The following is a 24,866-nucleotide window of genomic DNA, read 5'->3' as shown; positions in this document are numbered from 1 at the left end:
CTGACCCTTGGGAGGTGTTGTCATGATTGTGCTGACTGGAGTAGCAGCGCTCTATTTCAGATAACTTAAAACAAAGATGCTTGGCGCTGACTGAAGTGTCCTCTCCTCTCCTGTCCTCTCCACTTCCTCTCTTCTTCAGTGGTACAGGAACCCAGACTATGACCTGTTCAACCCGTACGAAGAGCGCCGGCGGCTCCACCCCACCCAACCTTTCTACATCCTCCACCCCAAGTTCATCTGGCAGCTGTGGGACGTGATCCAGGGGAACACCCAGGAGAACATCCAACCTAACCCCCCATCCTCTGGGTTCATAGGTGGGCACCCATCCATCCATTTATCTGTCTGTCTGACCGCTGTGTCTGAAATGGTACCCTGTTCCCTATGACAGGAGCACTCTTCAGCCAACGTGCTTCGAATTCACAAAACTTTATTAACTATTGAGATGCAGCACATACTGCAGGCCTAGTTCAGGACACATATGGTGGTATCCTTGGTTCAATGAGACAAGCAGGCTTTAAGTAAATGGTAGCCAGGAGGATGCATGTTTATTTATTAACGATTGGCATTCCAGGAAGTCGATTATCGATTATCTAACCTCATTAAGCAAATACTCATTTTCATATTGTGCCCCGTTTTGATGTTTTGGAACTCTGGGAAGGGCAGAGCGGTGAGACATTATGAGAAATTATGTGAATATTAAGGGTAAGATTAGGGTAAAAAAAAACATGGGCTATTGTCAAAGTTAAGCAACATGTTTCACTTTGAATCGTTTTTTCAAAGCGAGTTCACAGTTACATGTTTTACATCATATGTTTACACTTATGCATCTATATCATTCTAAACCTGCATAAAATATTGCCACTCACACACGGACCGAAAGTACGGAGGAGAGTCCAGAAAGAACAGCGGAATGGTGATTCATTCCTGTGTGTGTTTGTGTTGTTTCCCTTCTTGATTTGTTCTTAATTTACACTTTACAGTGGGAGATATTAAACTGGGGGGGGGAATTGCCCCATGGCAATTCCTGGAATCCCAGCAGGAGGGCTTGAGGGGGTCGTGTCGCCCCGGGCACGTTACAGTGCTACCGACACACACACACACACACACACAGCGAGAGAGAGAGAGAGAACACCCACTCACCGCTAGCAGCAGTACTCAGTGAGGCAGACCATGACTCACAATAGGGTTTTATTTCGGGTGCAGTCCATTTATTTAACTGTTTTTGGGTTACAGTTTATTAGGCAGTGAGAGGCAGTGCTGTTCAGTTTGTCATGTGGATAAAGACAAGCAAGTTCTGTATGATGGCTACAGCCAGTCACTGTGCAAGGCTGTTGACTGCCTGCTGGGAGCTGGTCGGTACCTATGTATATCATTTAGAGTAGCATACTGAGGCACATGTCAACATGCAAAGCTAGATACTACATGACCCAACACTACAGGCACAGCAAGATGGTAACTTTAACAGGTTGTGGCTTTCATACAACACCTCGCTGTCATCCCAACACCTCGCTGTCATGGTTGGATCAGCAAATACTGGTTTTATCAGCAAGTACTGGTTGGATCAGCAAATACTGGTTGGATCAGCAAATGCAGGTTGGATCAGCATTGTTTCCACATTGTCATAACTGTAAACAACATTTCAGTTAACTGACAATTGAACATCTCTTTTGCCCAGTGGGATGATGGCTTCAAGAGTGCAAGACAAGTGTTGCAAACATGCACATTTTCTGTTACACTTCTCCAACTGTTTCTGGTTTATTACCCTCCTCACCCTGCAATGAAATGGAAAATCCCTTCACAGTGTTGCCATACATTTAATACCAGTTTAGAATGTAATACTAGCCAGCTTTACACAGATCACTCAGGTGCATCATTTATTAAATGTTCTTACGCACAGATATGATCTTAAATAGTTAAAATCCCCAGCTATATAGTGATTTAATAACCGTGAACTAGGTGTGAAAATATTGATTTAGCAACTTAGTGTGATCTAGAAATGAACATGATTATGTGTGATTTACACCTTTTTAGTTATGTGTATAAACATTGTGAGGATCCTTCATATTATTTAAAGAACTGATGGTATGCTGAAATGTAATATAAAAACTAAGCAAATAAATGAGGCCCCAGGTGATTTGATATCACATATGCAAAACAAGGCATTCAGCTTCACCAACATCATTCACATAGGCTTCATATATGCTTTAGAACAAATTCATAGATGAACTGTCTGTTATTGCGCATCATTGGAAAGGGCTACAGTTATGACAACATACTGTAACAGTTATGACAAAAGCCTTTTTTCGCACTGTAACAGTAATGACAACACTGTAAAGCCGATGCAGTCTTAATACAACTCTGGGGTCTATCGACGTAACACATGTAACAATATGAAAACGGAAGCCGAGGAAAAATACACATTTTTTTTATTTTCAAGTGAACACCACTGTTGCGTTTTCTCACGGCAAGACTTGACAGGAACATATCTACACCTTTACTGAGTAACAGAGTAACAGAGTTGACCATCTAGACGGGTTGGGGCGGTTGACACACCCTTTATAATATGGATCATCAACTAGATTCAGCCACGGGTGGATTTGTTTTCTTGAGCGGATGGTTGGGGGCCAGAACATAATTACTGCCAATTGACCGCAAGGGCAAGAAGCCCAAACAGATGTACATTTTACTAAAGCATAATCATTTCAAAACAGATTTCCACAATTAAAATCACTTGGAACTGATTTCATGGTGTTTTTACAGCCTTATGTCCAACAATAAAAGTTCCACAAAAAAATAATTATATATATTTAGTTATTATTATTTTTTGGGGGGGGCAATTAAAACCACCCGCAGGCTGCCAGTTGGGGTACCCTGTTCTATAAAATAATGGATCACAGTGTAGTTTCTGGGGTGATGACGTGGAATAGATCACTTTGTGAGTAGAAGATATTGGTAGTTCTCTGTCTGGGTAACGTTGTGGATTAGATCACTGACTGTGCGTATAGAAGAATTCTCTGGTGACACAACACCTCATGATGGATCATTTCTGGGTAGACTGTTGGTGAGGTGGCCTCATGATGACAAATCACTATGGAGAGTATTTGGTCGACACCACATGACAAATGCCTGGGATAACACCATATCCTCTGTAGAGTTTTCGGTGGTGACGCTATCATATGACACAGTGGATCACTGGATAGCATTTGTCACGTGGGGGAAAAGGGGGGTGGGTTGAGAGGGGCTTTGGGGGGTAGTGAGGGGGGAACGCGGCTGTCCACAGGAGGTGATCTCTTGGTTGGGGTCTGGGTTGGTCTGTTCGGAGATGGGGGTGGTGACTTCATGGTTGTTAGTGCTGCACTCCACCGTGTGGGGATGGTGGTTATGGTGGGTGGCGCCGGTGGAGAGCTTGGGGGTGACGGCTATGTTGTTGCTGTGGCCCCGGCGGTTGAGCTGGATGACGGTGGTCTTGGAGGGCATGGAGGAGACGCCGTTCTCAGAACTGGGCCGCTTGCAGTGGAACAGGATCAGGAAACACCTGTAGAACTGCAAGGGAGGGAGAGTGTGTGAGTGTGTGATAGGGGCACATGTGGGAGAGGGTGTACATGAGAGGGAGTGTGTGTGTGTGTCGGACACATGTTTTACATGTGAGTCACTCCCCATTTTTCAACACAGACTGTAAACCCATTTCTTCAGACATTTCCTAACATAAAAACAAGTAAAAAAACACAGGTGCAAACTAAGGGTCGGATTCCAGTGAATCTCCATGGTAAATTATTTTCAGTCTGTCTGGGAAACTAGCCCTAAAACGTTTTGACCCTTAGATCTCAGTATAAGATGTAATTAATGAATCTTTGCCCTGTTGTTTTAATTCCAGGCATCGTCCTGATGATGTCGCTGTGCGAGGAGGTCCATGTCTATGAGTACATCCCCTCTCTGCGTCAGACAGACCTGTGTCACTACCACGAGCGCTATAGCGACGCCGCCTGCACCCTTGGGGCCTACCATCCCCTGCTCTTTGAGAAGCTACTGGTCCAGAGGATGAACAGCGGCTCCCAGCATGACCTCAAGACCAAGGGCAAGGTCACGCTGCCGGGGTTCAGCACTGTCAACTGTGGGCCATGACCCCTGACCTATGGCCATCAAGAGACGGAGAGTGCCGATACTAATCAAGCGACTGAAGAGGCAAAGTTAAGTCAGTGCTGTCGTCTGTGGGCCATGATCTGGTGTTTGACCTTTGACCTATGACCTGGACCGCTCTCTGGCAAATCAGGATGAAAGTGAAGAAGAGGAGAGTGGTGCCGATACTAATCAATCTTAGGCTGTAGAGGCTAAGCTAGCGTGTTTCATGTCTCACACAATGGTTATCCTCGAGAACTACCTTTGTCACAATGGATAGTCAACAACTGAAGCTGCTCTCGCCATCAGGTTCGGAGACCAGAGACTATGTCAGGGTGTTGAACTGATAGTTGTTTCACAAGCTGTTTAAACATAAAAATAAGTGAAATAGTGTTTCCAATTAATTAAAGGCCGAACTCTGAAGTGACGCCTGCAGAGGAATGTATTTGTTTTCGCTGAGGCTGGAAAAAGATAGCAATAGTCAACCTTGTTGTAAGGAGGGGGGCGTTTAGGGCATGTGGATGTCATGTTGTATTGTGTAATGAATTAGTCCTTCAGGGATATATGTATTCCTACTGGAGAGAGAGGTCATCTTTTTAAGGTATTGTTCTAAACTTGTGACACACTGTTGTACATGGGAGCGGTCTGGGTATGAATGTGGAAAAGTGATCTATAGATTCAACTAATGAGATGCATTTTCATGTACAGGTACATTTAAGCAGTTCAAAAAGCATATTGTATTCCTTTGGTTTAAAATATTGCAGACCTTATGGGATCAATTCAGGGATAGTAGTGTATGTAGGTCTATGGGGAAAACAACCACTTTTCTTTTCACTTTTTTAGCATGGACCAGTCTCAACCTAACCCCTGATCTGTGTGTGTAAGGAACTTTCTTATCGGTGTTCTCATGGTTCTCGATGTACGTATGCTATTTAAAGTTACTGCACCTGGACGACCAGATGGTAAAACTGACAACAGTTACTTTTCCTGGCCTTGACATTGTTCTACAGCCACACTGTGTAAACAGAATGTAAATGTGGTTTGCCTATAGAAGTCTGGTCAAGTGTAATGCAGTGACTGCAGCTATGAATAGTTTTTGAAGCACATTAATGAATTGTGTTGCCTTTGCTAATGGTGATATAGATCTGTGCCAAATGTTCCCTGTGTGAAGTTAACTGTTCGTTAACACTAAGTCTTCTAGGCGTTAACCACTACAAAAGCAAAGCAGAGGCCTCAGCTTGGAAATATAAATGGACAAAATGTCCTTTAAGATGATTCATTTGTTTGTGTACATTGTGAATGGAATGCAAAAAAAAGACAGCAATAGAAATGTCATTTTCCTTTTGAATGATTTTTTTGAGAAGTGTTAGTTGATCTACTGTTGAGGGTTAACACTATAATATTCACACCTTTGGGATCTTTAAACAAAAATAAATGTGTTTTTACAGATCATTTTCTGTAGACAGAATGAGTTTGTACTGAACATAATAATTTGTTCGTTTGTATAAATTTTTTATTTCTTTTCCATTGTTTTCTACTTAATCTGTTGTGAATAAAGATATTGTACATGCCTTGTGATTTGACCCTTGTCTAACTAGCTGTTTAACTACGTATCCCACAATTCAAGAGGCAAAGGCGCTATCTCAAAAATGTATTACCTGCTCGTCTCCTCCCTTTGATTGATAAATACTTGACCAGTGGAAGAAATTATGGTGGAAGCTCCTCTTTGGGCTGGCTTTCACCTGGTCACATCTTTCAGATCAATGTAATGAAGGAGAGGAGGTGAATAGTATGGAGGACTAAAAGTGCCACAATTAAATAAATAAATACACCATTAAATAATTACTTAAATGTGTCATTAATTAATTCAAATTAGAATCAAATACATAAATGTGTTATTAAATGTATCATTAATTAATTCAAATACCGATTCATTTTATGTAAAATACATATATAATTATTTCACTATTTACATTTACATTTCATGATCCTGCATTGCAGTGATTCATGAATTACTTAAAACTGTCAAACTGACCCATCAAAGTCAGTGGGCGGGGCTAACGCGAATCTAGTCTGATCCATTGCTTTGGTCTGAAGTAGAGTAGGCCAACCTGGATAGAGACAATGGAGGATCTCCGTGAACTTTCCAGGGAGTTGGTTAGAGACATTTTAAACTTAGCAGAGGATGTAGAAGCAGGACCTGCTGACATTATCCGGAATTGATTTGTCTTGGCTTGATGCAGAGGGTAACCAATCAGGCGTTAGGTTCCGCCTACCAACTTTTGATGGGTCAGTTTGACAGTTTTAAGTAATTCAGGAAGCACTCCAACGCAGGACCATGAAATGTAAATGTAAATAGTGAAATTATTATATATGTATTTTACATAAAATGAATCGGTATTTGAATTAATTAATGACACATTTAATAACACATTTATGTATTTGATTCTAATTTGAATTAATTAATGACACATTTAAGTAATTATTTAATGGTGTATTTATTTATTTAATTGTGGCACTTTTAGTCCTCCATAGAATAGAGGACAGATTTTGGGTCTATGTTCTGCTCACCTGTTTGTTCATGAGTATATAGATGAGGGGGTTGATGACGGTGCTACTCTTAGCCATGATGGAGGGCACCACGGTTGCGATGGGGGTGATAAGGCCCGGGTGTCCAAAGGTGGCCATCATGGCGATCACGCCGTAGGGCATCCAGCACAGCAGGTAACACACCACCGTAGTGATCACCATGAACAGGATGTGGAACTCTCTCCGCCGCGCCGCCGACTTACGGATCCGCCCCACCTGAGAGGAAATGATCATACATAATGTTGTGCACAAACGTATATGAATGTATAAATGTATGTCCTGAGAGGCCAATCACATAGGAGGATGTACATTAGGAGGACATACAAGGTCTTGTTCCAATACTTAGAGACTAGTTTAATTTCCTTCCTTCACTGCTTAGGCTAATCAATGTTTCTATTTCTTTGTTATATATATATGAAAGCCTCCTTTCCCTCCTTGACCTAGGCTAATCAGTTTCATACTTGCCACCAATCAACAATACTTTTTTAAAAAAGCATCCTTCCTTCCTCCTTGTAATAGGCTAATCACCGTTTCAATTATTTTAATAATAAAGACCTTCCTTCCCTACTTGACTATTAAGTGACCTGACAGGACTGGATGAATGAAGCAGGGTTTCCAGTTCACTACCTTTACCTATCCTGTCATCAGTTATTGCTTCAACTTCCAGAAAGGCAGAGCGCTTTTTAAAAAGTATTCTAATAGGGCTACACTAGTCACGCACCACTTACAATCTCATTACCAGGCCAGACCTGTCTGATCTGAGTATTCTGAAACAGCTGTAGCTTTAAGATTCATCCCAACTTATAAAAAACACACGAGGCAACTGCCTAATGATCTAGTAACAATATGTTTTCTTTATAGGAGATCAGTCTTAATTGCAGTGGAGGAAAGGGAACCAAGTGTTGTTAAAAAAAGTACTCCATCTGTCCAATGAACACAGTCTTAATCATGTTTTTCCTCTGTCTGTGAATGCATGTTTCTCAGTTTCTCTCTCTTTGCACACTCTCTCTCTCACTCTCTCTCTTCCTCCTAGAATTAAAACCTTCTTCTCTCAATCCTACCAATCTGTAACCACCAACTTCCTTTCCAAGCATCTCATTCTATAGACCACTGAAGACAGAGCATCTTTCTACAGGAAGTCCATATGAAGGAGTAGTAGTGAGTACATATTACAGTACGTCTCTCTATATACATATATAGATGCAGCATTATATTATTCTTATTGTAGGCAAATGGCCCATTAGCTGTTTTATAAATACATGACGGTAAACATGCAAGTGTGATTTGACAGTTAAACTGCAGGCTTACCACTGTGGTAGTATGTGCAATAAGACATTTGAATGGTAGCCTAACAATGGATGGTAGCCATGGTAGACGGGCGCTGCTACCAACTCAGTCGCCTTGTAGTTAGAGTGTCCGCCCTGAGATTGGAAGGTTGAGAGTTTGATCCCCGGCTGAGTCATACCAAAGAACGTAAAAATGGGACCCGGTGGGTCTCTGCTTTGCACTCAGCATTAAGGAGATAGATTGGAGGTAATGCCCTGCGATAGACTACCGTCCTGTCCAGGGGGTGTCCTTGTACATCAAGCTGCCTCACGCTACAGAAACAGGAGATCTGCTGTTCCGGCTCGCTTGCGCAAGGCTACTTAATCACGGTGTGGTGCTTAGTCCTCTATACTTCAGCGGTGACAGTGCTAGTAATCAGTAATATGTTGACTTTGCGGGGTAGCTGGGTTCACTATCTCAATGTATGTACAACACATTATTACTTAAACATGATTTAATTCATAGATTCACTCTCTCTCCAGAAGGGAGGGTGGAGACACCAGATAGCGCTGACTGAGAGAGATAGCACCAGGCAGTGCTTCAGCATTCTACACAATAACTGACATTTTTAACACTGAAAGTCTTTCTGATTATCAGTGGTTTATCAGCAGGTTCACACCCTGACCCAACATACTGATCTGGGGCTTTGCATGAGTAAACTTGACTAGCTCATCTGGTTCCTATCTCCTCTGTTCAAGCCTCACTTCACTCACATACACAGGCGAATGCACCCATCCATGTTGGTTTTGGGTACTGTAAACACCTTTTACTACTGCTACAGACCACTTCTTCACAGGTAGATGATTACAGTTTTCAGAATATGAAGTGCCCCATATGGACAGGTGGGACAGCCCACCTGTTTGACAGCGTAGAGCAGCCTCCCATAGCAGTAGACCATGACCAGCACAGGCAGCCCCAGACAGAAGATGAACAGGCAGATGATGTAGGAGTGAGACTGCGGCGTCTGGGATGTCCAGGTGACTGAGCAGCTGGTCCCAGCCCCCTCCAGGCCGTAACTACTCCAGCCCAGCAGGGGGGGCACTGTCCAGAACAGGGAGTAGAGCCAGGAGCCCCCCACGGCCAGCAGAGGCTTGCGGTAGTCGGGGGCCCGCTTGTTGTACACGGTTAAGGTGCTGTAGCGGTCGTAGGAGAGGGCGGCCAGCGAGATTAGCGAAACGATTCCTGAGAGAGAGAGAGAGAGAGAGAGAGAGAGAGAGAGAGAGAGAGAGAGAGAGAGAGAGAGAGAGAGAGAGAGAGAGAGAGAGCGAGAGAGAGAGAGAGAGAGGGGGGGATACCATGATTACCATGGATTATTATGAGACAGTCACTGAGACAGATTATGGTGCACTGGCAGGCTACCCTTTAAACAGACTAACTAAACTGAGCCTTAATACCCAAGTAAACAAACACTTTTGAAGGGGGATCATATTAAATTCCCTATTTTATACGGCTATTTTAAGCAGCCCCATGCACACATCTCAGTGTGCATTACAGCAATGAAAAGGAATACTGCAGCCCCTGCAATTATAAAAACAGTACGGTAGGTTTCAGTTACATTTGAAAGCAAACTGCCTTCAGTAGTCTAAGTCCAGTGGGATCTGTGATCTGTGAGAAGTTGTGCACTGTAGTATGTTATCAGCTAGTAGTGATGAGTCCAGTAATCATATGCATGTGGTCCTCTATACCGGATTTCTACACTCTTAGAAAAAAGGGTTCCAAGAGGGTTCTTCGGCTGTCCCCATAGGATAACCCTTTTTGGTTCCAGGTAGAACCCTTTTTGGTTCCAGGTAGAACTCTTTTGGGTTCCATGTAGAACTCTCTGTAGAAAGGGTTTTACATGGAACCCAAAAGGGTTCTACCTGGAGTGTATACTGGACAATACTTTAATTTAGCCAAGTAAATATACAATCCTACAGGTCATGTTTGGAGGCTCCATCACAAGTGATCTGCACTGCATCCTACAGATAAAGTAACGTATAACGGTACCTCTCGGACTTAAACAGAGATAATGTGAGCTTTGCAGTACCCGTTAGTTTGTCTCCACTGTCAACGGTTCATCTCCCAGAAGATCTCTGCCTTAGTGTTAGTGCCTGTATTATATAATGAAGGTGCACAACAAGTTTGAGCTTTAAAGCTAGCCTATGTTTCTTCAATAGCAGCACTTTGAGTGTTTGTGAAAGAGGAAAGACCCTGGAGGCTGTTAACATCAACAGAGGGGGGATAATTGATATTGTAATAGTCCAATTGAACATGATTTAACAAAGATATAAAATAATAACTGTTTGTTATAGTACCACTGATAGGACCATCTAATTAGACCCCAAACATATCTTATCACTTCAAGGGGAATATCATATGATGCTTGTACTGTACAGTATGTGCAAACCATGTTACATGTTTCAAGCCTGCGAAGTCTTCTACAATTATAAATACTTGTAAACAGTAAATAAATACATATAGATACTTATAAAACACTTACATGATTATAACTACAATATACTTACATCCTGAGTTTAAACCTACAGTGCATCTCTGGAGAGACCTGAAAGAGCTTGAGAGGATCTGCAGAGAAGAATGGGAGAAACTCCCCAAATACAGGTGTGCCAAGCTTGTAGCGTCATACCCAAGAAGACTCGAGGCTGTAATCGCTGCCAAAGGTGCTTCAACAAAGTACTGAGTAAAGGGTCTGAATACTTATGTAAATGTGATATTTCCGTTTTTAATTTTTTATAACTTTGCAAAAATTTATAAAAACCTGTTTTTGCTTTGTCATTATGGGGTATTGTGTGTAGATTGATGAGGGGAAAAAGCCATTTAATCCATTTTAAAATAATGTAACAAAATGTGGAAAAAGTCAAGGGGTCTGAATACTTTCCGAATGCACTGCATGTAGCCTATCTGCAGTGTAGTTTGGGAATCCCTCTCCACTGACTGAATTACACCACAGTAACAAGCTAGCGAAGTGCCAGTGGTTTTTCTTTGAAGCTACAGTAGAAGTACATGCTTCACAGATCACATGACTGTGGAAATAGCAATTCCCAACAACTGAAATGGTATAGACTTAATCAGCCTTTTCTCTCTTCTACTTTTAATAACAGATTGCTATCTGTTTTCTGTGCTCTAGGGTAGAACCGGGTAAGTCAATCAAAAGAAATGGCTACATCTCAGAAGGGGTTCTCTCATAGAGATCGATCCAACAAGCACTCATCCTAAATTAAGAGACCTCCTGTGGACCTAATCCTTGGTTCAATGTAATTTCATTCAAGAGCTAGGCCACCTGGGGTGTGTGTATGTCATGTGTGCGTGTGTTGTGTGTGTGTGTGTGTGTGTGTGTGAGACAGACAATAAGATGTTATCATCAGGGCTTTTGTAGTATCCCAACTCAATGAGCGTGTTCCTGCTGAAAGACCTTCTCTTCCTGTCTAGCCCAGGGGCAGGTTCCTGATGCATAGCCTTAACCCAGCACAGACAAGGACATCTCAATCTTGAAAACAAATAGATAGGGGGAGCAATACAAGGAGCCACTCCAGACACCATATAGAATCAAAGCTGTTAGTGTAAAGGTGATCGCTCCCACGAAGAAAGCCAGTCTCCAGCCACCACTCTTCCTTGACAAGTCTATTATGGGACGTGAAGACACACATGCAGGTGCATACACACACAGACACAGACAAACACGTGCACGTACGTGCACAAACACACACGTGGGAGAGAGAGACTCTCAGGGCGTCTACAGTAAAGGCCCCTGACAGGGCTTATTTTCACACCACATATCAACGAAGAGAGAAATTAAATGAGAAAATACCTTTTCCTCTCATACAATATTTCTCACCATCATGGCAAGTTATGTGTGTGCGTGTGTGTGTGCGTGTGAGTGTGACTGCGGTAAGTATGTATAGGGGTATTAGGCTCTGTGCTCTGGTTAAATGATGCATTTGCTGCAAATAAGTCATCGCATCATGCCATATGTTCCACTGTAATTACTGCGTTATCAGATATGATAATTGACAGCTGATCAAATAGTTCATATTATACATTTGGAATAAGATACTATGTGAAATGCCTGCAGGGCGTTAGCAACATATACAGATTGCTTAATCAAAACCCAAAGTTGAGCAACTGAAGTGTCAAAATCCCTCTTATTCACCCCTGATCTACTCTGTATAAATACTCCTATCACTGTCACCAATAATATCGGTCCATTATCTGTCACAACAACTAGTGGTATTCTGTATTCTGTATTCCATCCAACCCAGAACTGATTGCAGTGAATCATACAATGGATAAACTGAAGTGATACTGGTTAGAGCAATGTGTGGGTCTTTCTTTTCTTCTAAGATATAATCCAATTATTTTCACGCACCTGCAACAAGACAACTCAGATGTGGCCGTGCTTTTCCTACAGTGAATCACACAATGGAAATGGTCACAGATGCTCTCCCGGCTGTGAATGTTTGCTTTCTCCATCAGTTACCTAACCTGTCTATGCTAATGACAACTATTTACAGAGCCCAAACAGGAACCGCCTGCGGTCCTCCTGCCCCCTGTATAATGAAGACACACAACACACACACACACAGACGAGTAACAACCTCCCCGTCACGGTTACCCTGTCCAGCCAAGAGGACAGTAATCAGCCCAAACGGACTAATCTCTACAAGCAGTAGCATGCCCACCAGGCTTAATCAACTCTCTCTGTCTCCAGGCTCTTCACCCACAGACCCCAGTGCCAACAATTCATATTCATGAAATACATTGTATGTTAATAGAAAAAATAGTTGATTATAATTCTAGGTAATGAAAAAAAGTTAATTATAATTCTAAGGTGTGGAATATGGTCATACATTTTGAGAAATTGATAATTGTGTTGGACAATTGGATATTATAAAGGTAATGTTCTGTCAATGTATGGGACTTAAAGCTGAAGTCATTGAGTAGAAATATACATTTTGCTTGTATACTGTGGAAGATTTAACCATACAGTTCATGTAGGTTCTATCATTTGTTTTTGTAGAGCTAACTGGGAAGCCAGGTGACTATATCTATTCATTATCTACATATAATCCTTGGCCAAATCATCCGCCAACACGGTCTCCAATTCCACTGTTACGCTAATGACACACAAATCTATGTTTAATCCAAACCTACCACTAATCTCCACCCATCATCACGCATCAACGGTCTAAAATAAATAAAATCATTGATGAGCTCAAACTTTCTGAAGCTCAATGTTGATGGCCCCCAGATCTCTCCTTAAGAACGTGGAGGAGTTCGACCTCAACATCGACGGCTGCCCTATCCGTCCTGCCTCCCAGGTGAAGAGTCTGAGGGTCAACCTCGATTCCACACTCTCCTTTGATGCCCACATAAAATCGTGCCTTCAGCTATGCCCCACTCTCTGGAACTCTCTCACCCCTGAACTCCCCAATTCCAACCATCCAAATCTTCAAAAACAACCTTTTCAGACTAGTATTCAGCCTATAGCGTTTTAAACCGTCTAGCTCTTTTTATTTTTTCTACCTATCGTGTTACAGAGGTTGTTCAAGTAGCCTCTCAATTTGAACTGCCTTTATGAGCTTGACAATGTTATTGCTGTTGTTGCTGTTTTTCCCCATGTATTAATTATCTTGCTATTTTTTGGGGTGCCATGCAATTTTGTTGTAATGCACTTTGCTTTTAGCATTGTCATGTTTATTTTGGCTATTTTATGTTTTACTCTGTAAGTGTCCCTGGGTATCTTGAAAGGCACAAATAAAATGTATTATTCTTATTATTCTTATTATATAAATGAAAATGTTGCTATAGGAAGCTGCTCAGGCTGTTGCTTTAATAAGGACCTCTGCGCCCTGACTGGTAATCTGGTAATCAGTCCACTAATTTATCGATGGGTGAGAAAGCGGTGTGAAATTCAGAAACAGCCTCGCTAAGCTCACAGGACCTGTAGCTTGCCACGGAGGGCACATGCTGCATGCCTGTCGTTACAGATCGGATATTCAATCTACTCGGCTCCGCTCCCCAGTTACATTTCTTTGACTCAATCAGTGCAAGGCACACAATCACACTCCCTCCTTCGAGGACCAGAGGGCAGAGAAGATGCTACAGCAGCAAGGCCAGCGATTGGCTCTTCCCTCTGGTTGACCCCTAGGGGAGCCGACCTGTCAGTGCAGATGAAGAAGCGGCCGAGTTCATCCATGTCATTTAACCTTCTTCCCTCCACCAAGAGACTAGAGAGACAGTCAGACTCAGACCATGGTCCGTTTATCATGACCAGGTTTCTCATATGCCAATATTCCATACTGAATTCCATCTAGAAATCTCATAGGAGTCCCTGATTGTATATAGAGCCGAATTTTCCCTCTTGAGAAACTCCCAAGGTTTTCCTCGATTAATTTGCCCTTTCATTTTTATATTTGGTATCTCATCAACCTCTGGGACGCCCTTACAGAGTAATTACATTTCCTCACATGTAACAGAATGTAACTATCTCAACACTCGTCTCCCGAGTGGCGCAGTGGTCCACTAGAGATCCTGGTTCGAATCCAGGCTCTGTTGTAGCTGGCCGCGACCAGGAGACCCATGGGGCAGCGCACAATTGGCCCAGCGTCGTCCAGGGTATGGGAGGGAATGGCCGGCAGGGATGTAGCTCAGTTGGTAGAGCATGGTGTTTGCAACGCCAGGGTTGTGGGTTTGATTCCCACGGGGGGCCAGTATTAAAAAATAATAATGTATGCACTCACTAACTGTAAGTTGCTCTGGATAAGAGTGTCTGCTAAATGACTTTTTAAAAAATGATTATGATCAACAAGAAACAGTGAACCAATACCGATAGCTTACCAAGCTATAGTATGCATGAGCGCATTCAGTAATTCACACAGACTGAATGTCTGTGATAGAATAAGAAGGACAGTTTGGAGCCATTCAGCAGGGAGACACCTGCATCTGCGGGAATCATACGCAGTTGCTCCTTATTTGATAGAAATTCGACATGGCAGGATTTCTTAATGCTAATTGGTTGTTTCAGTGTGGTCAGGCCTTTGCTTCATGTAGAAGTATAAACAGACAGATCTCTTTACATTCTACCAGTGGAGGCTCCTCAGACGAGGAAGGGGAGGACCATCCTCAATGAATTTCATAAAAATAAAAATAGTGAAACATTAAAAAAGTTTTCCTTTTTAGATAGAACTATACTAAATATATTCATGTCACCAAATAATTGATTAAAACATACTGTTTTGCAATGAAGGCCTACAGTAGCCTCAGCAGCACTCTGTAGGGTAGCGACATGGTGTAGCCGGAGGACAGCTAGCTTCTGTCCTCCTCTGGGTACATTGACTCCAATACATACACAAAAAAAAAATGTATGCACGCATGACTGTAGGTCACTTTGGATAAAAGCGTCTGCTAAATGGCATATTATTATTATTATTATTACAAAAACATGGAGGCTCATGGTTCTCACCCCCTTCCATAGACTTACACAGTAATTATGACAACTTCGGGAGGACGTCCTCCAACCTATCAGAGCTCTTGCACCCAATCAAAGGATCAGAGAATCTAGTACTGAAAGCATAAGCTACAGCTAGTTAGCACTGCAGTGCATAAAATGTGGTGAGTAGTTGACTCAAAGAGATAGAAAGACAATAGTTGAACAGTTTTAAACTAATTTATTTATTCTAAAATTAAGGAGAAGCAAGAGAGAGCGAGAGAGAGAGAGAGCTACATTTCGCAGTATATATTGTTTTCACTTTCACTTACTTAGCTAGCATCGAAGCGCAGCTAGCTAGTTTAGCCTACTCAAAGACCCAGCTCAAACAGAGAGGGATGCTATGTTAGCTAGCTGGTTATGGCTATCCGACACTGGAACTCTTCCAAGTCAAGGTAAGCTTTTGGTTTTATTAATTTATTGCCACCGGGGCCTGCCGGTGTAACTGCTAAACTGCTTGCTGCTTACTGTACACACTGTACTGCATGATTGTAGTGGGTTTACTAACGCGTTAGTTCTAGTAGCTATGTTGACTATGACATTAAATATTATGGTGACAACGATGTAGGCTGTGTGCAAATCTTAAATGATATCTGTGTAAGTACTGTGATACTAAAGAAATGGTCACAATTTGGTTAAAATAAGTCTTATGTAAAGAAAGTGTTTTGAGTTATGGAATCAACTTGGTAAATTTGGGTTGTATATTAGTTAGTATTTATGTTATTTACATTTTAAATTTTAGTCATTTAGCAGACGCTCTTATCCAGAGCGACTTACAGTTAGTGAGTGCATACATTATTCTTTGTTCATACATGTTATTTATTAGGTTTAACCAAAGGGGAAAGTAAGTTGAGTGTTGAAAGTAATAGGTTGCAACTTGAAATATAGGTTTTTTAATAATCAAATATAACGGTTGGCATTGAATCATATATTTGGTTTCAACAAATGTAGTTTTTTTTTAATTGAGAAACTAATTTACTTGTAACCACATTTTTTGGGGTTGATCCAAAGAGTCATTTTTTACAGTTTTACTTCCTTCTACACACGTACATCGTTCTACATTTGTACGTCATTCTATGTACATACAGTCACTTTGGGTTTACATCTAAAGCATTCATTACACCATGCTTTGAACCATGATGACTTGTGTAATCTCACCTCCCAATCTCCCACCATCTCCATCCCATGTTAGTTCATTTCTGTGAGAGAGATCTTCCTACACTCCAGAAGCTCCTCCTCTTCTCACAGCACAGGACAGCATGTTCTAATCTTCAAAGCTCTTTTTAATCGTTTCTATCAGCGCCCCTCCAGATTAACCTTGAGACAGAGATTTGGGCCCTGCCACCCTTGAGCACAGGGAAAAAGCTATATCCCAGATAAAGAGACATGTCTATGGTTGTGCAGAGGTTTGTGGGATGGCTTCTTCTGTTCGGAGGCTGTTTTTTGGAGAGTAGACCTAAAAGTTTGCGGTTGTAGGCTATTTTTGGAGAAGAGTAGACCTCCACTTTAGGTACTGCTGGGTAGCGGATGGCCGGGAAGCCAGGAGTGGAGTGAGGAACCTACTCAACAGCTGTAGCCCATTACGTTGCTATCTGCCAAGGGCATAGTGACTTTGCATGGTAACCTCTCTTAATTTAACTACCCAAGATGCTTCAGAGGCCCAGGACATCTGTTAATTATTCAACAGTAGTAGGGACAAAAAGTCTCAATTATTGAACATTATATAATATGATTATGTAAGGTGCGTCCACATTGCTCAATGTAAAGTTCCAACATCTATATTGATCTCATAACTAAGAGCATATTACTGACCACTGCAGTGCAGTTTGTGTGCACGTCTTCTGCAGAAGGTTTCAACTGTGCACAGTATGGCACATAGAAATATAATGACTCTTCCTGCTTTACTTTGTGGCCGCTGGTCCACCCATCATGTCACATTGACTTCAATGGGGATGCCAGTTCTAGTAAGTTTATTTCTATGGTATCCCACAACCCACAACCTGCAGAGGAGTTAAGGTAAGCCCTGAGCACTATTGAGAAACAGGGAATGGATGGAGAGAGTGGGTGGGGCTGACTTTGTGCTCTGTGTGTTGTGACTCACTGAGAGGGAGAAACGACTTGGTATTTCGATGCCCATTCACAGTTCACACGCCATCCTGCAGACTCCGTCTCAGCGGCTGAGGTCACCTTGGTGGACCAATAGTGACAGCAAGCGGAGAGGGGGCTGGATGGCAGTTTTTTGCCAGGGGAGGAGTATAGGGTCTTGTAGGTGAGAAAAATGTTGATCCCCTTCACTGTGTCATTGTTGAATGGGCCGCTGTTCTTGAAAACCCCCTCACACCTCTATTGTGTACATTTTGTCCACTAAAAGTCCAGGGTGTGAAATGAAGGTGGGTTGGAGTTTCTGGATTCTGGAACATCATGTACTGCACCCTTTGAAATGAACAAAATACTTTCACATCAACACTAATATGCTCCAATAGAGGGAGGCATTGGTATAATCCAAATTGCAGTGGTGTAATCCCTCTCACATACTCATATTCAAATCAAAATCTAATTTTATTTGTCTCATGCGCCGTATACAACACTGTACACGCTTAGACAAAAAGGTGCTATCTAGAACCTAAAAGGGTTATTCAGCTGTTCCCATAGGAGAACCCGCTGAAAAACCCTTTTTGGTCCCAGGTAGAACCCTTTCGGTTCCAGGTTGAATCATTTTAAGTTCCATGTAGAACCCTTTACACAGCGGTTTCTACATGGAACCCAAAAGAGTTCTACCTGGAACCAAAATGGGTTCTACCTGGAACAAGAAAGTGTTTTCCTATGGGGACAGCCAAAGAACCCTTTTGGAACCCTCTTTTCTAAGAGTGTAGACTTCACCGTGAAATGCTTACTTACGAGCCCTTTCCCAACAATGCAGAGTTAAAAAGTAAGAAAAATTACCCAAAATGAAATGAAATAGTAACACAATAAAATAACAATAATGAAACTATATACAAGAGGTACTAGTACTGAGTCAATGTTCAGGGGTACAAGGTAGTTGAGGTAATATGTACAGTGGCTTGCGAAAGTATTCAACCCCCTTGGCATTTTTCCTATTTTGTTGCCTTACAACCTGGAATTAAAATGGATTTTTGGGGGGTTTGTATCATTTGATTTACACAACATGCCTACCACTTTGAAGATGCAAAATATTTTTTATTATGAAACAAACAAGAAATAAGACAAAAAAACAGAAAACTCAAGCGTGAGTAACTGCAAGTCTCTTGGGGTATGTCTCTATAAGCTTGGCACATCTAGCCACTGGGATTTTTGCCCATTCTTCAAGGCAAAACTGCTCCAGCTCCTTCAAGTTGGATGGGTTCCGCCGGTGTACAGCAATCTTTAAGTCATACCACAGATTCTCAATTGGATTGAGGTCTGGGCTTTGACTAGGCCATTCAAAGACATTTAAATGTTTCCCCTTAAACCACTCGAGTGTTGCTTAAGCAGTATGCTTAGGGTCATTGTCCTGCTGGAAGGTGAACCTCCGTCCCAGGCTCAAATCTCTGGAAGACTGAAATATGTTTTCCTGAAAAATGTCTCTGTATTTAGTGCCATCCATCATTCCTTCAATTCTGACCAGTTTCCCAGTCCCTGCTGATTAAAAACATCACCACAGCATGATGCTGCCACCACCATGCTTCACTGTGGGGATGGTGTCCTCGGGGTGATGGTGTTGGGTTAGCGTTTTTCTTGATGGCCAAAAAGCTCAATTTTAGTCTCATCTGACCAGAGTACCTTGTTCCATATGTTTGGGGAGTCTCCCACATGCCTTTTGGCGAACACGAAACGTGTTTGCTTATTTTTTTCTTTAATCAATGGCTTTTTTCTTGCCACTCATCCCAGCTCTGTGGAGTGTACGGCTTAAAGTGGTCCTATGGACAGATACTCCAATATCCGCTGTGGAGCTTTGCAGCTCCTTCAGGGTTATCTTTGGTCTCTTTGTTGCCTCTCTGATTAATGCCCTCCTTGCCTGGTCCGTGAGTTTTGGTGGGCGGCCCTCTCTTGGTAGGTTTGTTGTGGTACCATATTCTTTCAATATTTTAATAATGGATTTAATGATGCTCCGTGGGATGTTCAAAGTTTCAGATATATTTTTTTTATAACCCAACCCTGATCTGTACTTCTCCACAACTTTGTCCCTGACCTGTTTGGAGAGCTCCTTGGTCTTCATTGTGCCGCTTGCTTGGTGGTGCCCCTTGCTTAGTGGTGTTGCAGACTCTTTGCACACAGGTGGATTTATTTAACTAATTATGTGACTTCTGAAGGTAATTGGTTGCACCAGATCTTATTTAGGGGCTTCATAGCAAAGGGGGTGAATACATATGCACGCAACACTTTTCCGTTATTTATGTTTTAAGTTAAAGTTTTTTTTTCATTTCACTTCAACAATTTGGACTATTTTGTGTATATCCTATACATGAAATCCAAATAAAAATCCATTTAAATTACAGGTTGTAATGCAACACAATAGAAAAATGCCAAGGGGGATGAATACTTTTGCAAGGCACTGTACATGTAGGTAGGGGTAAAAATGACTAGGCAATCAGGATAGATAATAAGAGTAGCAGCAGCATAAGTAAAGAGTGTGAAAGAGTGTGAAAGTGTGTCTATATGTGTGTGTGTGTGTGTGTGTGTGTGTGTGTGTGTGTGTAGCGTCAATATGCATGTGTGTGTGTTTTTTTTGTGTGTGAGCATATGTAGTGTGTGGTGTGTGTGTGTGTGTATGTGTTGGAGTGTCAGTGTAGTATGTGTAAGTCTGTGCGTGGAGTCCAGTGAGTGTGCATTGAGCCAGTGTAAGAGAGTCGGTGCAATAAAAAGGGGGTCAATGCAGATAGTCTGGGTAGCCATTTGATTAACTGTTCAGCAGTCTTATGGCTTGGGGGTAGAAGCTGTTCAGGAGCCTTTTGGTCCCAGACTTGGCGTTCCGGTACCGCTTGCCGTGCGGTATCAGAGAGAACAGTCTAGGACTTGGTGGCTGGAGTCTTTGACACCGCCTGGTATAAGGTCCTGGATGGAAGGGAGCTCTGCCCCAGTGATGTACCCTCTGTAGCGCCTTACGGTAGGATGCCAAGCAGATGCCATACCAAGCGGTGATTCAGCCAGTCAAGATCCTCTCAATGGTGCAGCTTTAGAACTTTTTGAGGATCTGCGGGCCCATGCCAAATATTTTTAGCCTCCTGAGGGGGAAGAGGCGTTGTCGTACCCTCTTCACGACTGTGTTAGTGTGTTTGGACCATGATAGGTCCTTCGTGATGTGGACACCGAGGAACTTGAAGCACTCGACCCGCTCCACTACAGCCCCGTCGATTTGAATGTAGTCCACGATCAGCTCCTTTGTCTTGCTAACGTTGAGAGAGAGGTTGTTGTCCTGGCACCACACTGCCAGGTCTCTGATCTCCTCCCTATAGGCTGGCTCATAGTCGTCGGTGATCAGGCCTACCACCGTCATGTTGTCGGCAAACTTAATGATGGTGTTGGAGTCATGCGTGGCCACGCAGTTGTGTGTGAACAGGGAGTACAGGAGGGGACTAAGCCTGCACCCCTGAGGGGCCCCCGAGTTGAGGGTCAGGGTGGCGGATGTGTTGTTGCTTACCCTCACCACCTGGGGGCGGCCTATCAGGAAGTCCAGGATCCAGTTGCAGAGGGAGGTGTTCAGTCCCAGGGTCCTTAGCTTAGTGATGAGCTTAGAGGGCACTATGGTGTTAAATGCTGAGCTGAGCTGTTAGACCTAAAGCCATGAGTAATGGTACAATTATTTATAAGAGTTTATAAGTATTTTAGAAACTGTTCATTTCTAGTTTATAGATCTGTAATAAACGGTTGTAATAAACAGTTATAACACATTGTTTGAAATTGTGTGCTCGTTAGCTGCTTGCTAAATAATGAGCGCAGAAAGTAAGAGCTTGCTTGTGACACAATTACTCCAACAGTTGACATTACTGAAATAAATCCATTGCCTGATATGTAAACACACAAAGCCCCAGAAGACTCTTCTTCTCTTTTATTCTATCTAACAACGGCAGAGGATAGCCTAGCAGCCAACATCCAGGCAGGGCTATGGCACAATAGGGGCTGGGCTCAGTGCTCTGCTATCCCATGAACAGGCTGACCTTCTTATCAACCATAAACACCCCTCAGCCATTTTCAAAACACTCGGATCATGTGACCAAGGTGATATCACAAACACTGAGAATTGCCCTAGTTTTGCCCCTCAAACCAGAGATAAATGGGCTGGGCTGAGAGGAATTCTAGAAGGCAGAGATACTCAGAGTCGATATTCACATCATAAGAAGGAATTCCCCTCGACCACACCCACAAATTGAGGAAAACAAACATTATTTTCCATTGCAGCTGATTTTGAGATTGTATATCGATTAGCTATCCTTAAATGATGATTTATTCGTTTTAGTCTCTGAATTGTTTAATCCAATTAAATATAAGGGCATAATAACTACAATATGTCTCCTGAATTAGCCTAGTGTGCGTAGGCACACATGTCGCCTTAGTGTTGTATTCTTGACTACAGCTGCAAAGAGGCTTTGGCAGACTTATTGCTGAGACAATTTGTTCTAAGTTTTTGTGGTAAAGAGCAACATAGAAGGTTGTAGAACATTGGTCGAATAATATAATCTTAGGGTAGTTAGAAGATGTAACAGATTGGCATTTTAAGAAACAGGACATGGTTATGCATTCTCCTTTTTTGATATTCAATGATAATTTAATGATAATGATATTCAGATCCTGGCCTGCACTCACTCCTCAATTCCCCTCATGAGTGCACCTTTTGTGGAAAGCTTTGGTGGAAAAACCTCTTGGGGCAATTAGGAGAAGTAACGGAGTAGCATTTGAAGCAACAGGGCAATCTTATGCATTCGTCCTTTTTTATATAAAATTATATTGAAGGATAATAACCTCACCCTTCCTCCTCAATTTCCCTCCTTACTACACCTTTTGAAGGTGTGAATCCCCATTCCTCCTGCTGAGCTTTCATCTCCATTTATTTTACAGTGAGTAAGTCCCACTTCATATGTATATACTGTATTCAAGTCAAGGCTCGTCCTATATAACTACTGCTGAACACACCTTTTCTACTCATACACTGTCCATACTCTTTATACACACAATTATATACATATATATTTATGTTCCGGACTCAGACATTGCTCCTTCTGATATTTCTTTCTTAATTTCGAGGGAGAGATGATGTATCTATTGTTTTGTATTGTTAGGTATTACTGCACTGTTGGAGCTAGAAACATAAGCATTTCGCTGCACCTTAACGTCTGCAAAATATGTGTACGCAACCAATACATTGTATTTGATTCGATTTGGATTATAATTCATGGACATTTTTGTAGGGGCAAATCAAGTCTGAAAATGTAAAGCAGAAATGACAAACTTTAGAAGCCTTTTTAAAACTTGAATGCAATAAAAGTTTGCATTTCCTGCGATGCAGGACATTTGCTGCTACAAACGGGGGATCAAAGTAAGATCCTACATATGTAGCCTATAGCCACTTCCATTCCACTAAACAATCTCACACACACTGCATAGAATCACAGACAAAGTGCTTCCAATATCTGGGGCTAGACAGATTAATTGAAGATATCTCTAAAGTACAGTAAGATAACTAACATCATCACGCTGACAGAATGGGTCTCTCTCTTTCTCTTTCTCTGTTAGACTTGGCAGTGAGAGTACAGAAGCAATGATTTCACACGTCAGAGGAGTCGCAATGAAACTGTCTGTGGGGCACAGATGTAACTGCTGACATCACATTATCCATAAGACAATTCTGCTGTATGTGTGACATCTGGAACAATAGTGGGCTAACACAGTCATGTGGCACGCGGGAGATCCGAATGTGGAAGTCCATCACTTCGCTCCAATAATTTCACCTCTGTACCTCACACTACCCCTTTCATCTGCAACATTATCTGACACAAATGACCTATAGACAGTCCCTAGTTCAGGACTCCCCAACCCTGTTCGTGGAGAGCTAACGTCCTCGCGCAGCTGATTCTGATAATTAGCTGGGTGATAAACTGAATCAGGTTAGTTACAACTGGGGTTGGAGCGAAAACCTTGGAACAGGGTTGGAGAGCCCAGTTAGTCCATTCTTCTATCCACTTCATATAGATTTGTCTCATCACAAAGTTGGGTGAATCATTGACACAATGATAGGTATAGTTTCTGCAAAAATCGAAATCTAATTAGTAAGTGTAAACCCAAACCCCCGCGCGCGCAAGCGCACGCACACAACTCTTTGGCACCATGATTTCCTTAAACGCACTCAGGTCATTCATGCCTCATTGATGACGCATCGAGGCTTTGATAGCTACTTTGGTGACTATTTTGTTACGGTAATAGGCTACTAAACTCACCGAAACAAGAGTTGGCGAAGCCGTACCACATGCACCCGTGCTTCCCGTACAGCCAGCGTGCGTGTAGACTGGATGCGAAGCTGAGCGTGGTACCACAGAGGCACACCAGCATGTCACTCACGCTGATGTTCAGCAAAAGCATGTTCACAGGAGTCCGCAGAGTTTTGAACTTAATAAACAGGATCAATACCACCAGGTTATTGAGGAAACCAAAAACCATAATAGATCCAAGGAAGACGGACATCACATGGTGTCCAGTCCGAGACAGTCTTTTCGCAGGGGGCTCGTTCCATTCTTGATCCAGAGAGCTCAGTGGATTATCGATACTTCCATTAGAGCTGAGGTTTAAATTAGCCACCTCGGTAAACATCGTTTGCAGTGGTCCACATTCGAGAATGTTTCACACGGAGATAAAATTACAATATTTCTGCCGTCAATGAACTACAATAGGCTACAGCATCAAGTTTTCAGTTGCCAATCTCAACTGCCGACGTAGTTGTAGGCTAGAGGTGGTCGAATGGAGCCCACCGTAAAACACTTCAACTTCATTTTTCCAAACATGCATCCAGACTCAAGCCTTGTATCCCCAGGAGGTGCAAAACAGGGATGATTCAGTTTGGCAACTGTAGTAGACAATAATGGGGTTGCAATTTGGAGTTGAAAATAATGTATAATGCAAATAGAAACAATAGTGATAAAAGGCTAATAGTCAAATAATAATAACCACTAATATCCGATAAATCCAGATGAATCCAAACAGGAATCAGGTCATCACCATTTAACACTTGCGTAAAATAAAACTGTAGTCGAAGCCTTATAATACGATTATTATTATAAGGTGACTTTAGTTGGCTTGTCTCTCTCCAAAAGCTATGGCACAAATGAATACAATCCTATGGCACTTCTCTTCTCCACGACGTTCA

The 24,866-nt window shown here is 42.2% G+C and overlaps 2 protein-coding genes across 3 annotated transcripts in view; one reads left to right on the top strand and one right to left on the bottom strand.

Moving 5' to 3' along the window:
• The window catches only part of LOC121537658 (beta-galactoside alpha-2,6-sialyltransferase 2), a 26,088-nt gene extending 20,401 nt beyond the window's left edge, over positions 1–5,687 (top strand). For both annotated transcript variants that reach the window (XM_041845236.1, XM_041845237.1), the window contains exons 5-6: positions 140–314; positions 3,875–5,687. In XM_041845236.1, the coding sequence (XP_041701170.1) occupies positions 140–314; positions 3,875–4,122 (423 nt within the window). In that variant the 3' untranslated portion in view covers positions 4,123–5,687. The remainder of the gene's footprint in view (positions 1–139; positions 315–3,874) is intronic.
• LOC121537659 (opsin-3) lies at positions 321–24,866 on the bottom strand. Its single transcript, XM_041845238.2, has 4 exons — positions 23,944–24,866; positions 8,888–9,213; positions 6,688–6,921; positions 321–3,543 (listed from the first exon to the last, which is right to left on the bottom strand). Exons 1-4 carry the CDS (start codon positions 24,311–24,313, stop codon positions 3,190–3,192), a joined length of 1,284 nt encoding a protein of 427 aa, XP_041701172.1. The 5' UTR covers positions 24,314–24,866; the 3' UTR covers positions 321–3,189.

This window comes from Coregonus clupeaformis, chromosome 24 (assembly GCF_020615455.1).
Source record: "Coregonus clupeaformis isolate EN_2021a chromosome 24, ASM2061545v1, whole genome shotgun sequence".
NCBI classification, from domain to species: domain Eukaryota; kingdom Metazoa; phylum Chordata; class Actinopteri; order Salmoniformes; family Salmonidae; genus Coregonus; species Coregonus clupeaformis.
The sequence above is the reverse complement of the archived record's forward strand: the minus strand, read 5'-3'. Positions and strand labels throughout refer to the sequence as shown.

What these genes read in the sequence shown, in the direction of transcription:
- LOC121537659 (XM_041845238.2), bottom strand. Translation starts at nt 24,313, where the DNA reads ATGTTTACCGAGGTGGCTAATTTAAACCTCAGCTCTAATGGAAGTATC. An exon ending in TGCTCTACGCTGTCAAACAG is followed by an intron (nt 6,922 to 8,887) that starts GTGGGCTGTCCC and finishes ATTTCCTCTCAG; the next exon opens with GTGGGGCGGATCCGTAAGTC. An exon ending in ATATACTCATGAACAAACAG is followed by an intron (nt 3,544 to 6,687) that starts GTGAGCAGAACA and finishes CCTCCCTTGCAG; the next exon opens with TTCTACAGGTGTTTCCTGAT.